The sequence below is a fragment of the Otolemur garnettii genome, unplaced genomic scaffold, assembly GCF_000181295.1.
Source record: "Otolemur garnettii isolate 467f Iridium unplaced genomic scaffold, OtoGar3 scaffold00046, whole genome shotgun sequence".
NCBI lineage: Eukaryota > Metazoa > Chordata > Mammalia > Primates > Galagidae > Otolemur > Otolemur garnettii.
Genome location: NW_003852441.1, coordinates 3,119,097 through 3,134,257, shown reverse-complemented (window position 1 = coordinate 3,134,257; position 15,161 = coordinate 3,119,097). Strand labels below are relative to the sequence as shown.

Genomic DNA, 15,161 nt, shown 5'->3' with positions numbered 1-15,161 from the left:
GACCAAGGGCAGCCTGGCGGAGAGAGCCAGCCCCGGCGCGGGGCCCGGACCCCGCCGCGAACGGCCGGACTTCTGGGCGTCGCTGCTGCTGCGCGCCGGGGACAAGGCGGGGCGAGCGGGCGCCAGTGCGGGGCTGCCCCCCTACCACCGGCGCGTGGGCATGGTCCAGGAGCTGCTGCGGATGGTGCGCCAGGGCCGGCGGGAGGAGGCGGGGACGCTGCTGCAGCACCTGCGCCAGGTGAGCGCGGGGAGGGGGTGTCAGGGGTGCGCCGGCCCTGGGAGCGCCCCGCCCCTTCCCGAGGAGGCCGGGGCGCGGAGGGCCATCTCGTAGGGTCCTCTCCCGCGGGGATAGAGCCCGTCTGGCAGCAGGTGCCTCAGCGCTCCCCTCAATCTGGGGCCTCAGGGCAGGGCGGAGGAAGGCTGGCCAAGTGAGGCCGGGTGAGGGGGGACCTGTTGGAATAACGTCCCCACTTCTCTCCTCAGTAGGCATAGAAGGAGGCTGGTCTCCAGGATGGTTGGTGGGAGGGGATACAAGGATGCGTGCTGGGTTTGGGCCAGGGCTCTCTTCCTTTCTTCCCCCTGGCAGTCACTCCCAGCCAAGGATTCTCAAGGAAGGTGGGGTTATCGGTTGAAACCTGGCCTCCCGAGGAGTCCAGGGGCAAAACCTTTGGTCTAATGAGAGCCCAATCCTTAGGTTTGGGGTCACTCGCCTGGGAGGCATCCTGGATTGCAGTTCGAGGAGGAGACTGTGTCACTTCCCCTCACAAACTTTGACTGGTCCCCAGCCATGAGCCCCTGAGGGAAGCAAGGGAAACAGGGCGGCTTGGTCTGACCACCTGGCCAGCAGGAACACTGGAGGCCGCTAGCCCCTGCCTGCCCCATTGGTTAAGGATCAGACTCTGCAGATCTGGCCAATTCCTTCTGCTTTGGGGCTACCCTGGCTACCCATGTGGTTACCCACCACTCTGGCTCATTCTCCTTTCTTGGTTTCTTTTGGGGGAGGGCATGGCGGGTGCCATGGATTTTGTTGCATGTGAGAGAGAGACAGAAGGGTGCAAAGCTGCCCTCCTGTATTACCAAACAGGTTGTCTTGGCCTGGTTTTGGAGGTAGACAGTCCAGGCCCCATAGTCTCACTGACTGACCCAATTAGAGGTGGAATGTCAGATTACCTTCCTGAGGTTTTCCCATCACCCATGAAAGAGGCTATAGGAGTACCTTCCTGGGACCCACGTCCCTCTTGGATTCTGTTGTGTCCTATCTCACCTGTATCTGGTGCACTTGTACCCTGGATATGGTCCCCAACATATGTGCTGCACAGGGAAGGGGAAGCAGAGACTGAGAGGACTTAGGACTTCTGCTCCTATCTCTGCTTTCCAAACTAGATCCAGAATGATGCCTGAAATGTAGCTGGATCCCTAGATGCCTCCTCTGAATTGAATCATCAAGGAAAGATGGCCTTATGCGCTGCTTAACTTCAGCAGTGTATATTTCTTTGTCTTTTGAAAATTGGAAACCTTTATAGTAATTCTTTTGCTTTCAAACAGAATAATGGATTTTCCAGACCATGGTATCCTATTTGCACACCAGGCACACCAGACAGTAGGAAGGTTTTAGTGGTCACATGCTGTTCCCCCAGCCCCGGGTTGGGTGCTTTGGGAGATAGAGTAGAGAGACTGACAAGCCCTTCTCAGAGAGTGAGAGAACAAATGGAAGCTAGATTCTCGAGGGCCAGTTGGAGGCCTACAGCAGATGGCTGGACCTGAAGGGGCACATACTTTGGGCTCCCCAGCCCCCCTGGGACTGAGTATGCTTCCACATCCTGGGGAAAGTGAGCTACCCCCTTCCTTGCAGGAGAGCAGATAAGCCCCTGCAGCCCCCCCCCCACATAGTCCTGAGATGGGCACCTCCTCAGATGTGTGAGCATGGGGCTTATTGGTCTCCCAGAAGCCTCCTCAGCTGCAGGACTTGGATGGGCTAATGAAGGCAGGAGGGGGTTATCAGGTGTCCACCTTTTCTGTGGAAGCAACAGCCCTAAAGCTGTGTGCTGGTGTTGTGAGGGCTGGTGGACTGGAGAGCTGAAGTGTGGCTGGATCCCGAGATACAGGGATGCCTGAAATATACAGATCAGGGCAGGACCCCTCCAGGAAGTAAGTGGTCATGGGCCCTGGGCAGTGTTCAAGGAATGCACAGGGGTGACCAAATGCCCATAGCAAATGGTGGTGGTTTTCTAGGACTCTGCGGCAGTTTGGAGGGACGTCCAGCTGGATTTGTGCTGTCCACTGTAGTGGCTCTTCCTTGCAGATTGTGTTTTCCTTTCCAATTTCCTCCTCTGGTCCGGAGGTGGTGATGTTTAGAAGGAAATGAGCAGTGAGTGAGAGACATGGAGGGACACAAGGCGGAGAGCCTCTTCTTCAGCAGCACAGTAGGCAGAGACCCCTGCTGGAATGTGCTCTGGGAACGGGGCCAGAGGGGTAGCAGCCAGGACAGTAGCCATCATCCCATTGCCCCAGCATGTTCTGCTATGTTTGATAACATGGGTTTGGGCTGCTGGATTTGTATCTGCCTGAGTCCAGGTGGTTGGAGAGGACTCAGAATCCTTAATTCCTGTGGTTTTTAACTTCCTGGGGTCCTTGACCTTTTTGAGGCTCTAAAAGAGCTACACATGCTCTTCATAGACAAATGCACCAACACACACAATCTCACAAGGAATTTCAGAAGGTTTGCAGAGCTCCTGAAACCTATCTACAGACTCCGAGTTCAGAATCTCTGCTCCAGTCTGATGCCACCTGTCTCCCTGCTGTGACTTGCTACAGACCAGGGCCATGGAAGCAGAGGCCCAGGACACCACATGTGGCAGTTTGTAGTAGGCTGCAGGATTGTGGCTGCTGATCTACTTCTATTAAATGCCCCTCTTTCACATCTAAATTTAGGGGATGTCTCTCTACTTTGTCACTTGCTAGAATGGTATGATTGTGGGGGGGAGGGGTTCTTCATTCAGTGCAATTGACCCTGAACTGTGGCCAGGAGTGCAGGCAGGATGCCAGGCAGCTGCCTTGAAGGAGTAAAAAGTGATCCCCTTCCCTTCAGGAGCGTTGTAATCTGAGAAAAGCCAGAGGGCCAAGGATCAAGTTGGTGGCTTGCCTTCCGGTCCTCAGTCTGCTGTGACCTTGGGCCCGGCACTGTGTTTCCTCATTTTACAAAGAGGGAATTCTACAAACAGTGTAAAATAGTCTTGGTGCTGTCAGTCAAGACGTGTTCTCACAGAAACCATGATAAGAAATAAGAGAATCTACCCTACTTTGGGTTTGGCCACACTGAGGGCCAGATCATGGCATTCTTTCTTGGCCCAGCCCAAGGAGTTTTTGCCTTTTGTCTATCTGGCCAGGGTTCAGTGTGAATCCGAACCTCCCTGCACATTCAGAAGTAGCCCCAAGCAGGTCTTATGAGGATGCAAGAAGCCAGTTTTGGCTGGGGAAGGCCATTCTTCTCCCCTTCCATTGTCCCCAGTCCCAGGCCTTACCCTTTTCCTAGAGTCTTTCTCCAAGTCTTAGACTCAGGTTTACCATCTTTAAGGAGCACTAGAGAAGAAGCAACCTTCTATCCTGGAAGGAGGGCAAGTGTAGGCTACTGGAAAGTGATGTGGCATCTCTTCAGGAGTTTTTCCAAGTCCCCAATATTTTAGGCTGGGTTGTTGGCCCACTTCATGGAAAACCAGAACAAGGAGTCCATTTCCCTGGTATACACCCAGTTGGGGTGGCCCATCTCTTCCTGTTCCCATGAGGAGGGTCTCACATGGTGCACCCCTTCTGGGCAGAGCTGTTGTATTTGCCTGCCCAGTAGACCTGCCCCAGTAAGGTGTGGCTTAGGCCTGGATTCCTGGTTCTCTCTGCTGTTCAGGGTAGCAGGGCTGACCACACTTGTACCTGGGAGCAGGTGACACATCAGCTAATGCACAAAAGAACCACCACGCACCTATGTCATTTGCCCCTCAAGAAGAGGTGAATAATGGATAAGCACTTGGGGGCTCCCTGGAGATCTGGAGATTGGGCTGCTCTTTCCTACCTGGAGGCAGAAAGATGACAAAAATGACCTCTGAAGGTTACCTTTCTTCTCCCCACCCCCACCTAAGAAAATGTTTTCAAGTTAGTGGGCTGGAAGGCCACCCTAGAGCAAGGAAGCCCCCACGCGAGGCCTGGCTCTCCTTCCTCCCCCTGAACCACATCTTCTTGTTTCCACGGAATGCTCCTTACCCTTCCAAAGCTACCTTCCAGAGCACACCTGAGATCCACGTGCCTTCGAGGTCCCATCACACGGGTGGCATTCAGTCCACACAGTTTTTCCATTTTGTCTGTCAGACAATCACGTGCTTCCTGAGACCCCCTCCCCCACTATTGTCTATAGTAACAGCATTAAAAACTTGCAGGCTGTGACACAGCTGAGCGAGTCTGTGTGCCGTGAAGACATAGGTCTGCTGCCGTCACCACAGTGCGCCCTCAGCAAGCACTCGGAGTCCCCAGCTTCGGCTATGCAGCTGTGGGCTGATTTGCCCGGCTTGTTAGTACTGTCATGAGACGAGGCATGTTTGCTTTCCGTGCGGTTGGGTTGCTGGGAGTGATGTCCACGGGGCTTGGCTGTTCCTGGCAGCTTGCCAGGCGGTGGTGTTCTTGGATAGAAGAGTGGCAAGGTGCCCGGCTCCGTGGCACCATGGGATCCTATCCAGCAGGTGCAGTCTGGGGCCTCTGCTGAGGTGGCGGGAGGGGAGTGGAGCCTGATGGGAGAGCCTGGCCCCCACGTTCCTAATCTTGTGCTGAATCATGTTTGTTCCTTCCACAAAGAGAAACCTCCCTTTTTAAACTCCGCCACTCTCTGGGCTGGATCCAGGCATCATTTCCAGTGATAAAGATGCAGAAAGATTCCTGTGTCAGGGCCTGCTACATTAGTTTTCAAGGCTGTCAGGGGCACAGCAGCATCTGTAGTGGCCAGGCATGACTGCTGTCCTGACTTCAGGGTCTGGTGAGACACAGGTGGGGGTCCTTTTTCCTAGAACAGATGCTGCCTCCTCAGTGATTACCAGAAACTGCTTTGCTGTCTGTCCTCAGAACCCCTACAGTACTCTGGCCTCCGCCTGTGTACCATAGGGGAAGTGTCCCCCGACTCTTCTAATGTCACTTCATTTCCATGTGTGCTTTCTGTAAACAGAGGCTATAGGTCAAGTACTTTATGGAACGGACTTTAACCTTCTGGTCAAGCACCCTCTCCCCACTGTGTCCTTGGTGCTTTCTCTCAGGAGACAAATGGGCTTGGCTCCGACTGCTCCAGTGTTTCCACTCTGAGCGTGGGCCAGGGTATCCCCCAGTAACCCAGGCATTGGTACTATGCCTGCTCCCCACACTGTGCTCCCAGCAGCCCCTCCCTGCATCCTCACCCACCTCCTGCAGGAGAGAGGCTCCTTGCAGAGGGTTACCCAGGCGACCTGGTCTTTCTCCAGATTCCCCATGAATACCCAGGGGGTGGAGTCAACATTGCAGGAGATTCTCCAGTGTGGGGATTCTCCACCAGCCATCTGGCTCCCCTTCCCCACCAAGAGCAGTGCTGCAGGTGTAGGAGAAAGTCTCACACACGCATGCACGCGCGCGCGCGCGCGCGCACACACACACACACACACACGCCTGTGCTCCATTCCCTGGTTCCCCCTGTGTTCTTGCCGACTGTCTTAGTCTATTTGGGCTGCTTTAACAAAGTACCATAAACAGGGTGGCTTATAAGCAACAGAAATTTATTTCTTGCAGTCTGGAGCCTGGGAAGTGTAAGATCAAAGTGCTAATAGATTCCTTGTCTGGTGAGGGCCCACTCACTGGTTCATAGATGGCACGGTCTTGGTGGAAGGGGTGAGGAATCCCTCCAGGCCCCCTCTGCTAAGGCCAATGATTCCATCCATGAGGACTCCACATTTTGACCTAATCTTCTCCCAAAGAAGGTCCTACCTCCTGATGCCATCACTCTGGGGCTTAGGACATCAACACCTGAATTTGGGGAGGGAGGAAGACAAAACTTCAGCTCTGACATTCTCCCACTAAGGGAAACTGGAGGTGGAGTGCAGAGGGCCTCTGTCATCTGAAGCCACAGATTCATTTGCTACAGCCTGGGCTCACTACTGCTAGAAAGGTTGGGTGTTCTGAAGGAGAATAGCGACCTTGGCTGCCAGGCAGCGAGGGGACCCTCCTCCCAGTGCTTCTCTCCTCCCCCAAACCAGCCCTGAGTTGTGCCCACGTGGCTCTCTGGGAGCATTTCCCAGCTTTTTTTTTTTTTTTTTTAACTTTTATTAGCTCAGACTCCTGGCTGCTGCAGCCATATGGAGTTCTGCCGATGGCTGCTGCTCAAAGGGATGTGGCATTTTGATGTTTCTAACTTTATCTAAATCAGGATAGACACAGGAGTCCAGCTGAGTGTGGGGAGTGCTGAGTGTGTGTGTGTGTACGCATATGTGGGTGCAGAGGTGGTCTTGCATGGGCCTGAGCCCCGTCCCCCTCCACAGCTGCCCCTCAGCCCTGCTCAGCCCTGGAAGCCCTGGCACCTCTCTGCCTCCAACCTCCTGCAGCTTCTCTGTGTGTTTCTCTCTGTGTTTCTTCCCTTTTCTGTGTCTCTCCCCTCCCTGGGTGAGAAGCAGACTTTTAAAAATGTTTCTTGTGACCGGGCATGGTGGCTCATGCCTGTAATCTTAGCACTCTGGAAGGAGGAGGCAGGTAAATTGCTTGAGCTCAGGAGTTCGAGACCAAGCAATGGGAGACCCCCATTGAGCTAGAGGGAGACCCCCGTCTCTAAAACTAGCTGGGTGTGGTGGTGGGCACCTGTAGTCCCAGCAACTTGGGAGGCTGAGGTGGGAGGACTGCTTGAGCCCAAGAGTTGGAGGTTGCTGTGAGCTATAACACCATGCAGCACTCTACTGAGGGCAACAAAGTGAGACACTGTCATAAATCAATAAATAACATGCTTCCTGTTAGCCAGCCAGATCTTGCTCAGCTTCTTTCTGCAGCCCTCCCATGCTCTGGAAGTTGGGGGTTGGGGCAGTGGGGCCATGAGAACTGGGAGGTGCTGGTGGTAGCCAGGCACCCCAGCTCACTGCCGTTGTGACTGTGTAGGCCATGCCTTAGGCTGGATGGCAGGCCTGAGAGACACCCCTCCCATGTGCAAATGGCTTTCTAGTCCATAAAGCATTTTCTTATGTTTATTCTGCTGCTTAGTTTTCTGAGGTTGGCAGGATATTGTTTAAAGTAAAAGGGTGGGGCTTTTTAACAGTATAAAAGCAGTGTACGATCATAGAAAAATGAGAAAATACTGATGAGGAAAAGAAGAAAATCAGTATGCATTAATTCATTTATTTGATGATTGAGTCCCTGTTCCTGCAGGCACATTTCTAGGCACTGGGATGAAGCAGGCAACCTGACAGAGAAACCATAATAACACCCTTTCCCCTCCCTCAGGTGGAAAGGACCCTGGAGGCAGGCATAGAAGGGAGGCCACCTTCCTGAGAATCCCTCCGTTCTGGTCCCAGCAGAGACCCTAACTTGCCTGGCCCCTCTCTAGAATAAAGGGTGGTAGTTGAGATGACCACTGAGAATCCCTGCCACCACTCAGGTGCCACGGTGCCCGTGCCCCAGTCATTCCCACATGTGGTCAGGTATTTCTTCCAGACCCTGAGCTAGATTCACATTCCAACCATGTGGTGACCCCTCCTGGCATCAGCCAGTGCAAGAACCAGGATACAGAGGTTCTAGGACACAGGCGGGATACAGATACCTTCCTGTCACCAGCCACTGGGGCCAGCCCCCGCACACTTGGTCTCCAGGCCACAGTCCTAGCTGACCTACACTTCATCTGACAGAGCTTGAAAGGCCAAGTCACACAATGCTGGGGGCAGAGGCCAGACCAGGGGACGTGCATACTCACACGTGTGAGCAAAGCCCACTGTCGACAGCGGCCCAAGTACCCTGTGAGGTATGAGCCCTTCATCCCAGGGTAAGAGTCAGGCTGGGGCCTGTTTCCAGCCTGGGAAAGCCCTGTAGGATCCATGGCCCGTATGAGTCAACACCTGGTTTCCTCACCTCCCCTAATCCCCCATGGGGCCAGGCCCCTCACATCTGCCTCTTCCTGCCCTTCCCATGTGGCTACTCTCAGGGATTACTCCGGCTTGTCTGAATGGAGTCTGCCCTCACTTCAGGCCTCCCTGCTGCCCACAGAGACCTGGACCTGCCAGCCCCAGCAGAGGTCTGGGACCTCTGTCCTCAAGAATGAGATCCACCCCTAGGGCCTAGCTGTGCCCTAGTACTGGATCCTTTCATTCTGCAGAGCCCCTGGGCACCTACACAGTGGCTGGCACCAGTTGGGAGAGTAGGGAAATCAAGCTCTGCCAAGGTGCTCATTTCGAGAACCTGCCACGCCATAGAGAGCTGGCAAGTGACCCTAGATCTGGCCATACCTGGCTGGATTCCAGCCCTGCCATTCACTTCAAGGCTTGGCCAAGAGCCTGAAGCAGCAGCCGTAGGGACATACACGTGCATGAGGACAGCATGTGCTGGCTGCCGGCAACCCCTGCCTCCCACAGGCTTCTGAGTAGACACAGGTGGTAGGCCCAGCAACTTCAGGGAACCACGTCTGCCCCCCAACTTCCTAGTCAGGCCTTTGCTTCACCTGTCCTCCTGGCAGCCCTGCCACTGGAGCCTGGCCCTCTGCCCACTTGGCCTTCCAGCTGCCCTCAGCCCAGGGTTCTCCCAGAGCACACTAGGCCCCGTGGGAGGCATGCTGGCTCTCTCTGGGCCCCTTGTACTGCCCCCTCCTGGCACACTTCCCCCACCTCCCCATTCCTATCCCCTATGGAGCCACCACTCATAGCTGTGAACTGCCAAAGGAGGCATGCAGGATACCCCTCTCCCACCGAGGATCCCAAGGGGAGCCCCAGAAGCCCTCCCCACTCCAGCACACTATGCACCTGCAGGGAGCTTGCACATGCAGCCTGCACATCCCCTCTCCTCCCCCACCCAATTAGCTCTGTCCATGTAGTCACTGCCTCCCTGAGCTCTGGGCTCAGCCCCCATCCTGGACCTCAATCTGTCCAGCCCAGCATACCTCTTGCACCTGGCAGCCCTCCCACTGGCCCCCTTAGCATCTGCCTCTTCCTCATCTGAGCCAGCTGGGGAGCCCTCTGTGGTTGCAGACTGGGGACAGGGCTCTGTGGTGGGCACTGGGGGAGGGCAGAGCAGGACAGGGGTTGCAGGTCTCCTGTTTCCCAGAGAAACCCCAGCAGGGAACCAAACCTGTTTGTCTGACTTCTTCCTGGTAAATGGTCAGACAGGAGCCATAGGATGAGGGCAGGTCCAGAGCTTGGGAGGGTGGCATGTCTCCCTCCTCTGCTGATGGTCTCCTTGTCCACACACAGACAGCTGCCAGCACTGGCCATCCCGGGGACAGCAGGAGCAGGCAGTGAAACAGCACACTGCACCTGCCCACACCCAGGTGTCAAAGATTCAAGCTCTGGGTTCTTGAGGAAGGGCCTCACTGCAAAGTATTCCCAATATTGGTTCGTAATCTCTTTTTTTTGAGACAGAGCCTCAAGCTATCCCCCTGGGTAGAGTACTGTGGCATCACAGCTCACAGCAACCTCTAACTCCTGGGCTCAAGCAAGTCTCCTGCCTCTGCCTCCCACATAGCTGGGACCACAGGCACCCACCACAGTGCCCAGCTATTTTTTGGTTGCAGCTGTCATTGTTCTTTTGGCGAGCCCGGGCTGGATTCGAACTTGCCACCTTAGGTGTATGTGGCTGGCTCCTTAGCCACTTGAGCTACAGGCGCCGAGCCCATAATCTCTTACTTAGGGCTCCTAGCGCCCTTCCTGTGGGGCCCTGGCTTCCTGTAGCATTAGGGTTCTCCAGGGAAACCGATCCAGCAGGGGATACGCATGTACACACAGAAGGAGCCCGAGCACTGTGCTGCTTGGCCACCTTGCACATGTGGCCCTGTTGGCTTACTGTCGGCATTGGTCCAGGGGAGACAGGCAGGACTGGGGTTTGTCTTTAGAGGTCCAAGGGGCCAGATCTGCCCCTTCCTCCTTCCTGGAGGAAACAGAAGAAAGGGGGTTCCCCAAGGCTTCTTCAGTGAGGAGGCCGCAGTCAGCCAAGATGTCCCACAGAGACATGATGGCCCAGAAAGGAGGAGTGGCCTGCAAAGGACAGACAGGCAGGTGCCTGGGTCTGTCTCAGTGCATAACTCTTGTGTTTTCTGCGTCTCCTCGGGTTGGGACAAGTGGCTCAGGTCCCCTTCACTGTTGCAGGGGCAGAGCTCAGGAGAGGGAAGGAGTGGGAAGTCTTGTTCCCTGAGCACGTTCTCCAAGTGGCACCTTTCAGCAGCTTATTGTTTAAAGTAAGATGTTGCAAGAGTGGTGGCTAAGACAATGCTGATGGAGCGTTGGAGGAAGCAGAGCGGGACTTGACCTCAAGGGCAGGTGTTCCAGTAAGTGGCAAGCTTCATGAGCCTGCTGCCTCTACATCAGAGCTTGTTTATGCCTCTACTCCTGGCAGCTCAGGAAAACCAAAAAGTTTGGGAAGCAGACAACATTCACTGAGTAAGTCCGGGTCACCCAAGGACATCCATCTCCTCAGTTTCCTTCTGTGAGATTTAGGGCAGCTTCTGGCCCATACAGTGCCTTTGTGAGAAGTAGAAGAAGGCACCTCTCTGGCCCAGCACAGCTAGAGTTAAGGCTTGGTGAGTTCAGCCCCACCTAGAGCCCTTGTCCCGTGCACGCTCTGCACAGCTGTACTCAGCCACCTTGGCAAGAATGCACAAAAGTTCAGAGTTTTTATCAGCTGGGACTAGTCAGGAGCCTTAGCCCCTTTCCCACACATCTTGGGCACAGCCTTCTCAGATCATCTGAGGCAAAGAACTGTGAAACAGCCAGATGTTTATCCTCTTTCTCCTGAACTGGGAAAGCTGAAGCAATTGAGCATCTTCTAGAATAGCGGTCCCCAATCTTTTTGGCATCAGGGACTAGTTTCATGGAAGACAAATTTTCCATGGATGAAGGGGTGGTGTGAGGAGGATAAGATAGGAGACAGAGCTCAGGTGAGGCCACCAGGTTCACCATGGCTATGGGTTAGGGACCACAATTCTAGAAAGTTTCAGCTCATTGTTCCTGCCTCCCAAAGGACATCAGATAGACGTAAAAACGTCCTAGGTGGTTCTCAAGTCATAATCAGGGGTGCCAAGGGCTCCAGAGGGACATCAGGACATCCCTCCTTGTTGGACACCCATGGGTCTCCAGAGTCCCGGGGTCCAGGAATTCCCCTCCAGCTTCCCAGGATGTGCCAGTCTTCAGAACTTTGTATTATTGTCAGCTGCTTATTTTCTCCATCCTGGAGTTGGGGTTCCAGAGTGAAAACAGTGTTAGGGGCTCGGCACCTGTGGCTCAAGCGGCTAAGGCGCCAGCCACATACACCTAAGGTGGCGGGTTCGAATCCAGCCTGGACCCGCCAAACAACAATGACGGCTGCAACCAAAAAATAGCCAGGCGTTGTAGCGGGCGCCTGTGGTCCCAGCTACTTGGGAGGCGGAGGCGGGAGACTCGCTTGAGCCCAGGAGTTGGAGGTTGCTGTGAGCAGTGAAGCCATGGCACTGTACCCAGGGGGACAGCTTGAGGCTCTGTCTCAAAAAAAAAAAAAAAAAAAGTGTTAGGCAAGATCCTCACCCATGGGGTTTCCAGACAGATGTCGGCCCAGAGACCATCAGGAACACAGAGGGGGTTGGTCTGGAGTATGGAAACTCAGACACAAGAGAGAACAAGTTACTGCTTCCAAGAATTCTCTTCTCTCCAGAAACAGCCAGTGCAGCAGGGCAGGAATAATAGGAATGGTTTGGGTACACTACATCTCAGAGAGGCTGCTTGGTGAGCCAGGGCTGCATGAGGGCTGTGTGAGGGGATGGGGGACACAGAGAGGGTGGGGGCATTGGGAGGGAAGTAGAGAGGCTGCAGGAGGCTGATCGCAAACCCCTGGTGTGTTCTCCATGGGCCATGCCCTGAGGGAAGAAGTCCTCTGAGGAAAACCCTGTGAGATGGGATTCAGGATGCTGGGGCACTAGGCTGAGACAGAGCAGCTTCAGAGCCTCTGCTAGCCCTTTGGCTTTGACCCCCTCACCTCACCCACCTCTGCTCCAGCCCCTCCCTCCCAGCATCTCTCCAAGTTGTGCTACAAGCTCCATGACCTCCCAAGCAAAGACCACTCCCTTCCCCTCAAACCACCCCAGACTCCTCCTTAGCCGCCTGGAAGGCTCACTGTCTCCTCGCCGCTGCCAGGGTGGCCCCTATTTCTTCCACCCACAGAGAGAAGCAGGTCCTGAGGAGCAGGGCCATGAGGTGGGGACAGCTCTGCCTGGCTGGGGATCCGCCAGCTCCTCAATGCTCCCCACAGCTCCTGCTAGGAAGCTCTTGGGAAGGGTGAGTGCAGTCCCTGCCCTCCCCACTGCCCAGAGAGTGACACATAGCTCCTTGGTGATTCCATTTTGAAAGGTCTTGGGGAGAAGAGCCAAGCATGGGGAGGTGGAGGAGGCACAGAAAGGGCCTCATCCCTGGCCAGGGATCCTGGGGACCTCCCTCCTCCCCACTTCCTGCCTAGAGCTGATTCCAGCTGAATTCCTCATCTAGCATGAGTCATCTCTACTAACCCAGAGGGAGGGCAGCAAGAGGTCTGAGTCCAGATTCTTGGACGTCTCACCTTGGCCTTGCCTCTGACCTCAAAATTTGAAGCAGTAAAGCCCCTTAGCTTATTCTAGTGGTTAATTTTATGTGTCAACCTGCTAGACCGTGGTACCCGATTTTTGGTCAAACAATAGTTTTGATGTTGCTGTGAAGGAAAGTTGTGGATGTGATTACCATTTGAATTAGTAAACTCAGAGTAAAAAAAAGCAGATTACCTTACATAGTGTGCATGAGCCTCATCCAATCAGTTGAGACCCTAAGAAAAGAGAGGGCCCCAAGGAAGAGGGAACTCTGCCTTCAGACTCCAGACAGCAATGTCAGCTCTTCCCTGGGTCCCCAGTCTCCAGCCTACCCCGAAAATGTCAGACTTGCCAGCCCCCACAATCACGTAAGTCAGTTCCTTAAAATAAATCAATTTCTGCCCCCCCCCACACACAAGTTTCTTTCTTTTTCTTTCTCTTTTTTATTTTTTTGAGACAGAGTCTCACTTTGTCACCCTTGGTAGTGTGCCGTGGCATCACAGCTCACAGCAACCTCCAACTTTGGGCTTAAGCCATTCTCTTGCCTCAGCCTCCCAAGTAGCTGGAACTACATGCGCCCACCACAACGGCTGGCTATTTTTTGTCGCAGTTGTCATTGCTGTTTTAGCTGGCTGGGGCCGGGTTTGAACCTGCCATCCTCTGTATATGGGGCCAGCGCCCTACCCACTGAGCCACAGGCACTGCCCACGCACACAAGTTTCTTATTGGCTGTTTTTCTCTAGAGAACCCTGACTAATATACTGCACTCAACCTGCAAGGGCTGGTGGCCAGGAAAGACAGAGTTAGAAATATGTGGGGGTTTGGGGGCCCTCCTATGTTCACTGTATGACACAGCCCTACAGCCTTCAATTTCTCACTCCAAGAAATGGTCTGCTCCTATGAAGTCTCCCCTACTTGGAAAGCAGCATGTTAGGGAGCCAGAAGGCTCCTCTAAGAAGTCATTCCGCAGACTCTTTGCCATTACTCACAAATCCTCTGATGATGGGCCAAACCTTTCATTTAAATCAGGGCAAAATTTATTGCAGAGAGGGACAAATGGACTTAAGTGCATTCACCAGAGGTATAAACAACTGATTCAGATTATTTCCCAAGCAGAGAGATTAGGAGGGTGCTGGGGTGGATGACAAAGTGCTGAGAATTCATGGAATGTAGGAGCCTTTGGACCTCAGGGACCATCTGGCCCAAGACTTTCTGCAGAATCCCCGTCCCACAAGATGCTCTGGAGAATTTGGCAGGGGAGGGACTTGGGAAATAAGTTTGGGAAATGCTGCAAATGCCGCCCCCCTTTCGGAGACCTACAACGCACTGCGGCTGACATGTCTAACAGGAGAGAGGAAGTAGTTATTTGTTGGATTCATCGTGTTCCAAACCTGTTTGCTCCCAGCACTTCTGCTGCTGCTCTCTCCCACTCCCTGTCCCTGCAGGAAGGAGCGGGTGCAGCCCTCTCCTTCATAGGTGCAGAAGCTGTGGTGTGTAGGGGGTGAGTTACCAGGACTGGGACTAGGTCCTGAGCCACGTCTGAGGGGAGCTGTGACTTCAGGGAGTGAACCAACCCCTATGTGCAGCTCAACAGGCCTTCCGGCCACTTGAGATTTTTCTAAAGAGAAAGCATCCTTTTGGTTTTATTTGTTGCTTCTGCAGTTTCTTCGATTTTAATTAAATTACATTTAGCATAGCCAAGACATCTGTATCCAGAGGCCTGTTTCATTCAGAGGTTGTCTTTCTAAAGACTTCCAAGTTAAAACACAAACAACACAGTGGTCCTGAAGCCCCTTGCTGAGCAAAGCTGCCAAACACTGCTGCCCAGTCTGCTAAATCCCGCTGGGCAGGGCAGACCCAGCAGCAGCACTTGTCACTATTGAGGAGGGCCAGCCTGGCCCAGCAGGGCTGCAGGGGCTATGGCCTCGGAGGGACAGGAGGGAGCCCCACTGTTTGTCTCTCACTCCTTGGCCAGGCTGAGCAAAACCTCAGTTTCCCGGCTTGGACCCTGCAGAGCAGGCCTCCCCAGCATCACCCTGGTGGCAACACCAGGTGCTAATAGGCACCTCCCTGGGTGCCAGGCTCATGGGCCTGTGCAGGTGGGGGCAGCCTCCAAGACTGGGACCAGGAGCTGGGCTTCAGCAGGAGAGGGAAGAGGCCTCACCTCCAGGTGGGCTCCTGTGCTTCCTGGGTAGTTTTTTGTTGTTGTTGCTTGTTTGTTTGTTTGTTTGAGACAAGTCTGACTCTCTCACCCTGGGTAGAGTGGCTATGATGCCACAGCAACCTCAAGCTCCTGGGTTTGAGTGATCCTCTTTCCTCAGCCTCCCAGGTAGCTGGCACTACACACACCCACTACCATACCTGGTGATCTTATGTTTCTATTTTTTTTTTTTTTTTT

At 54.1% G+C, this 15,161-nt stretch overlaps 1 protein-coding gene across 1 annotated transcript in view; it reads left to right on the top strand.

Annotated features, from left to right (window-relative positions):
- LRRC75A (leucine rich repeat containing 75A) overlaps positions 1-15,161 on the top strand; it is a 43,965-nt gene that overhangs the window by 2,010 nt on the left and 26,794 nt on the right. Inside the window, exon 2 of the mRNA XM_012805933.2 lies at positions 8-238. Coding sequence (XP_012661387.2) covers positions 8-238 — 231 coding nt within the window. The remainder of the gene's footprint in view (positions 1-7; positions 239-15,161) is intronic.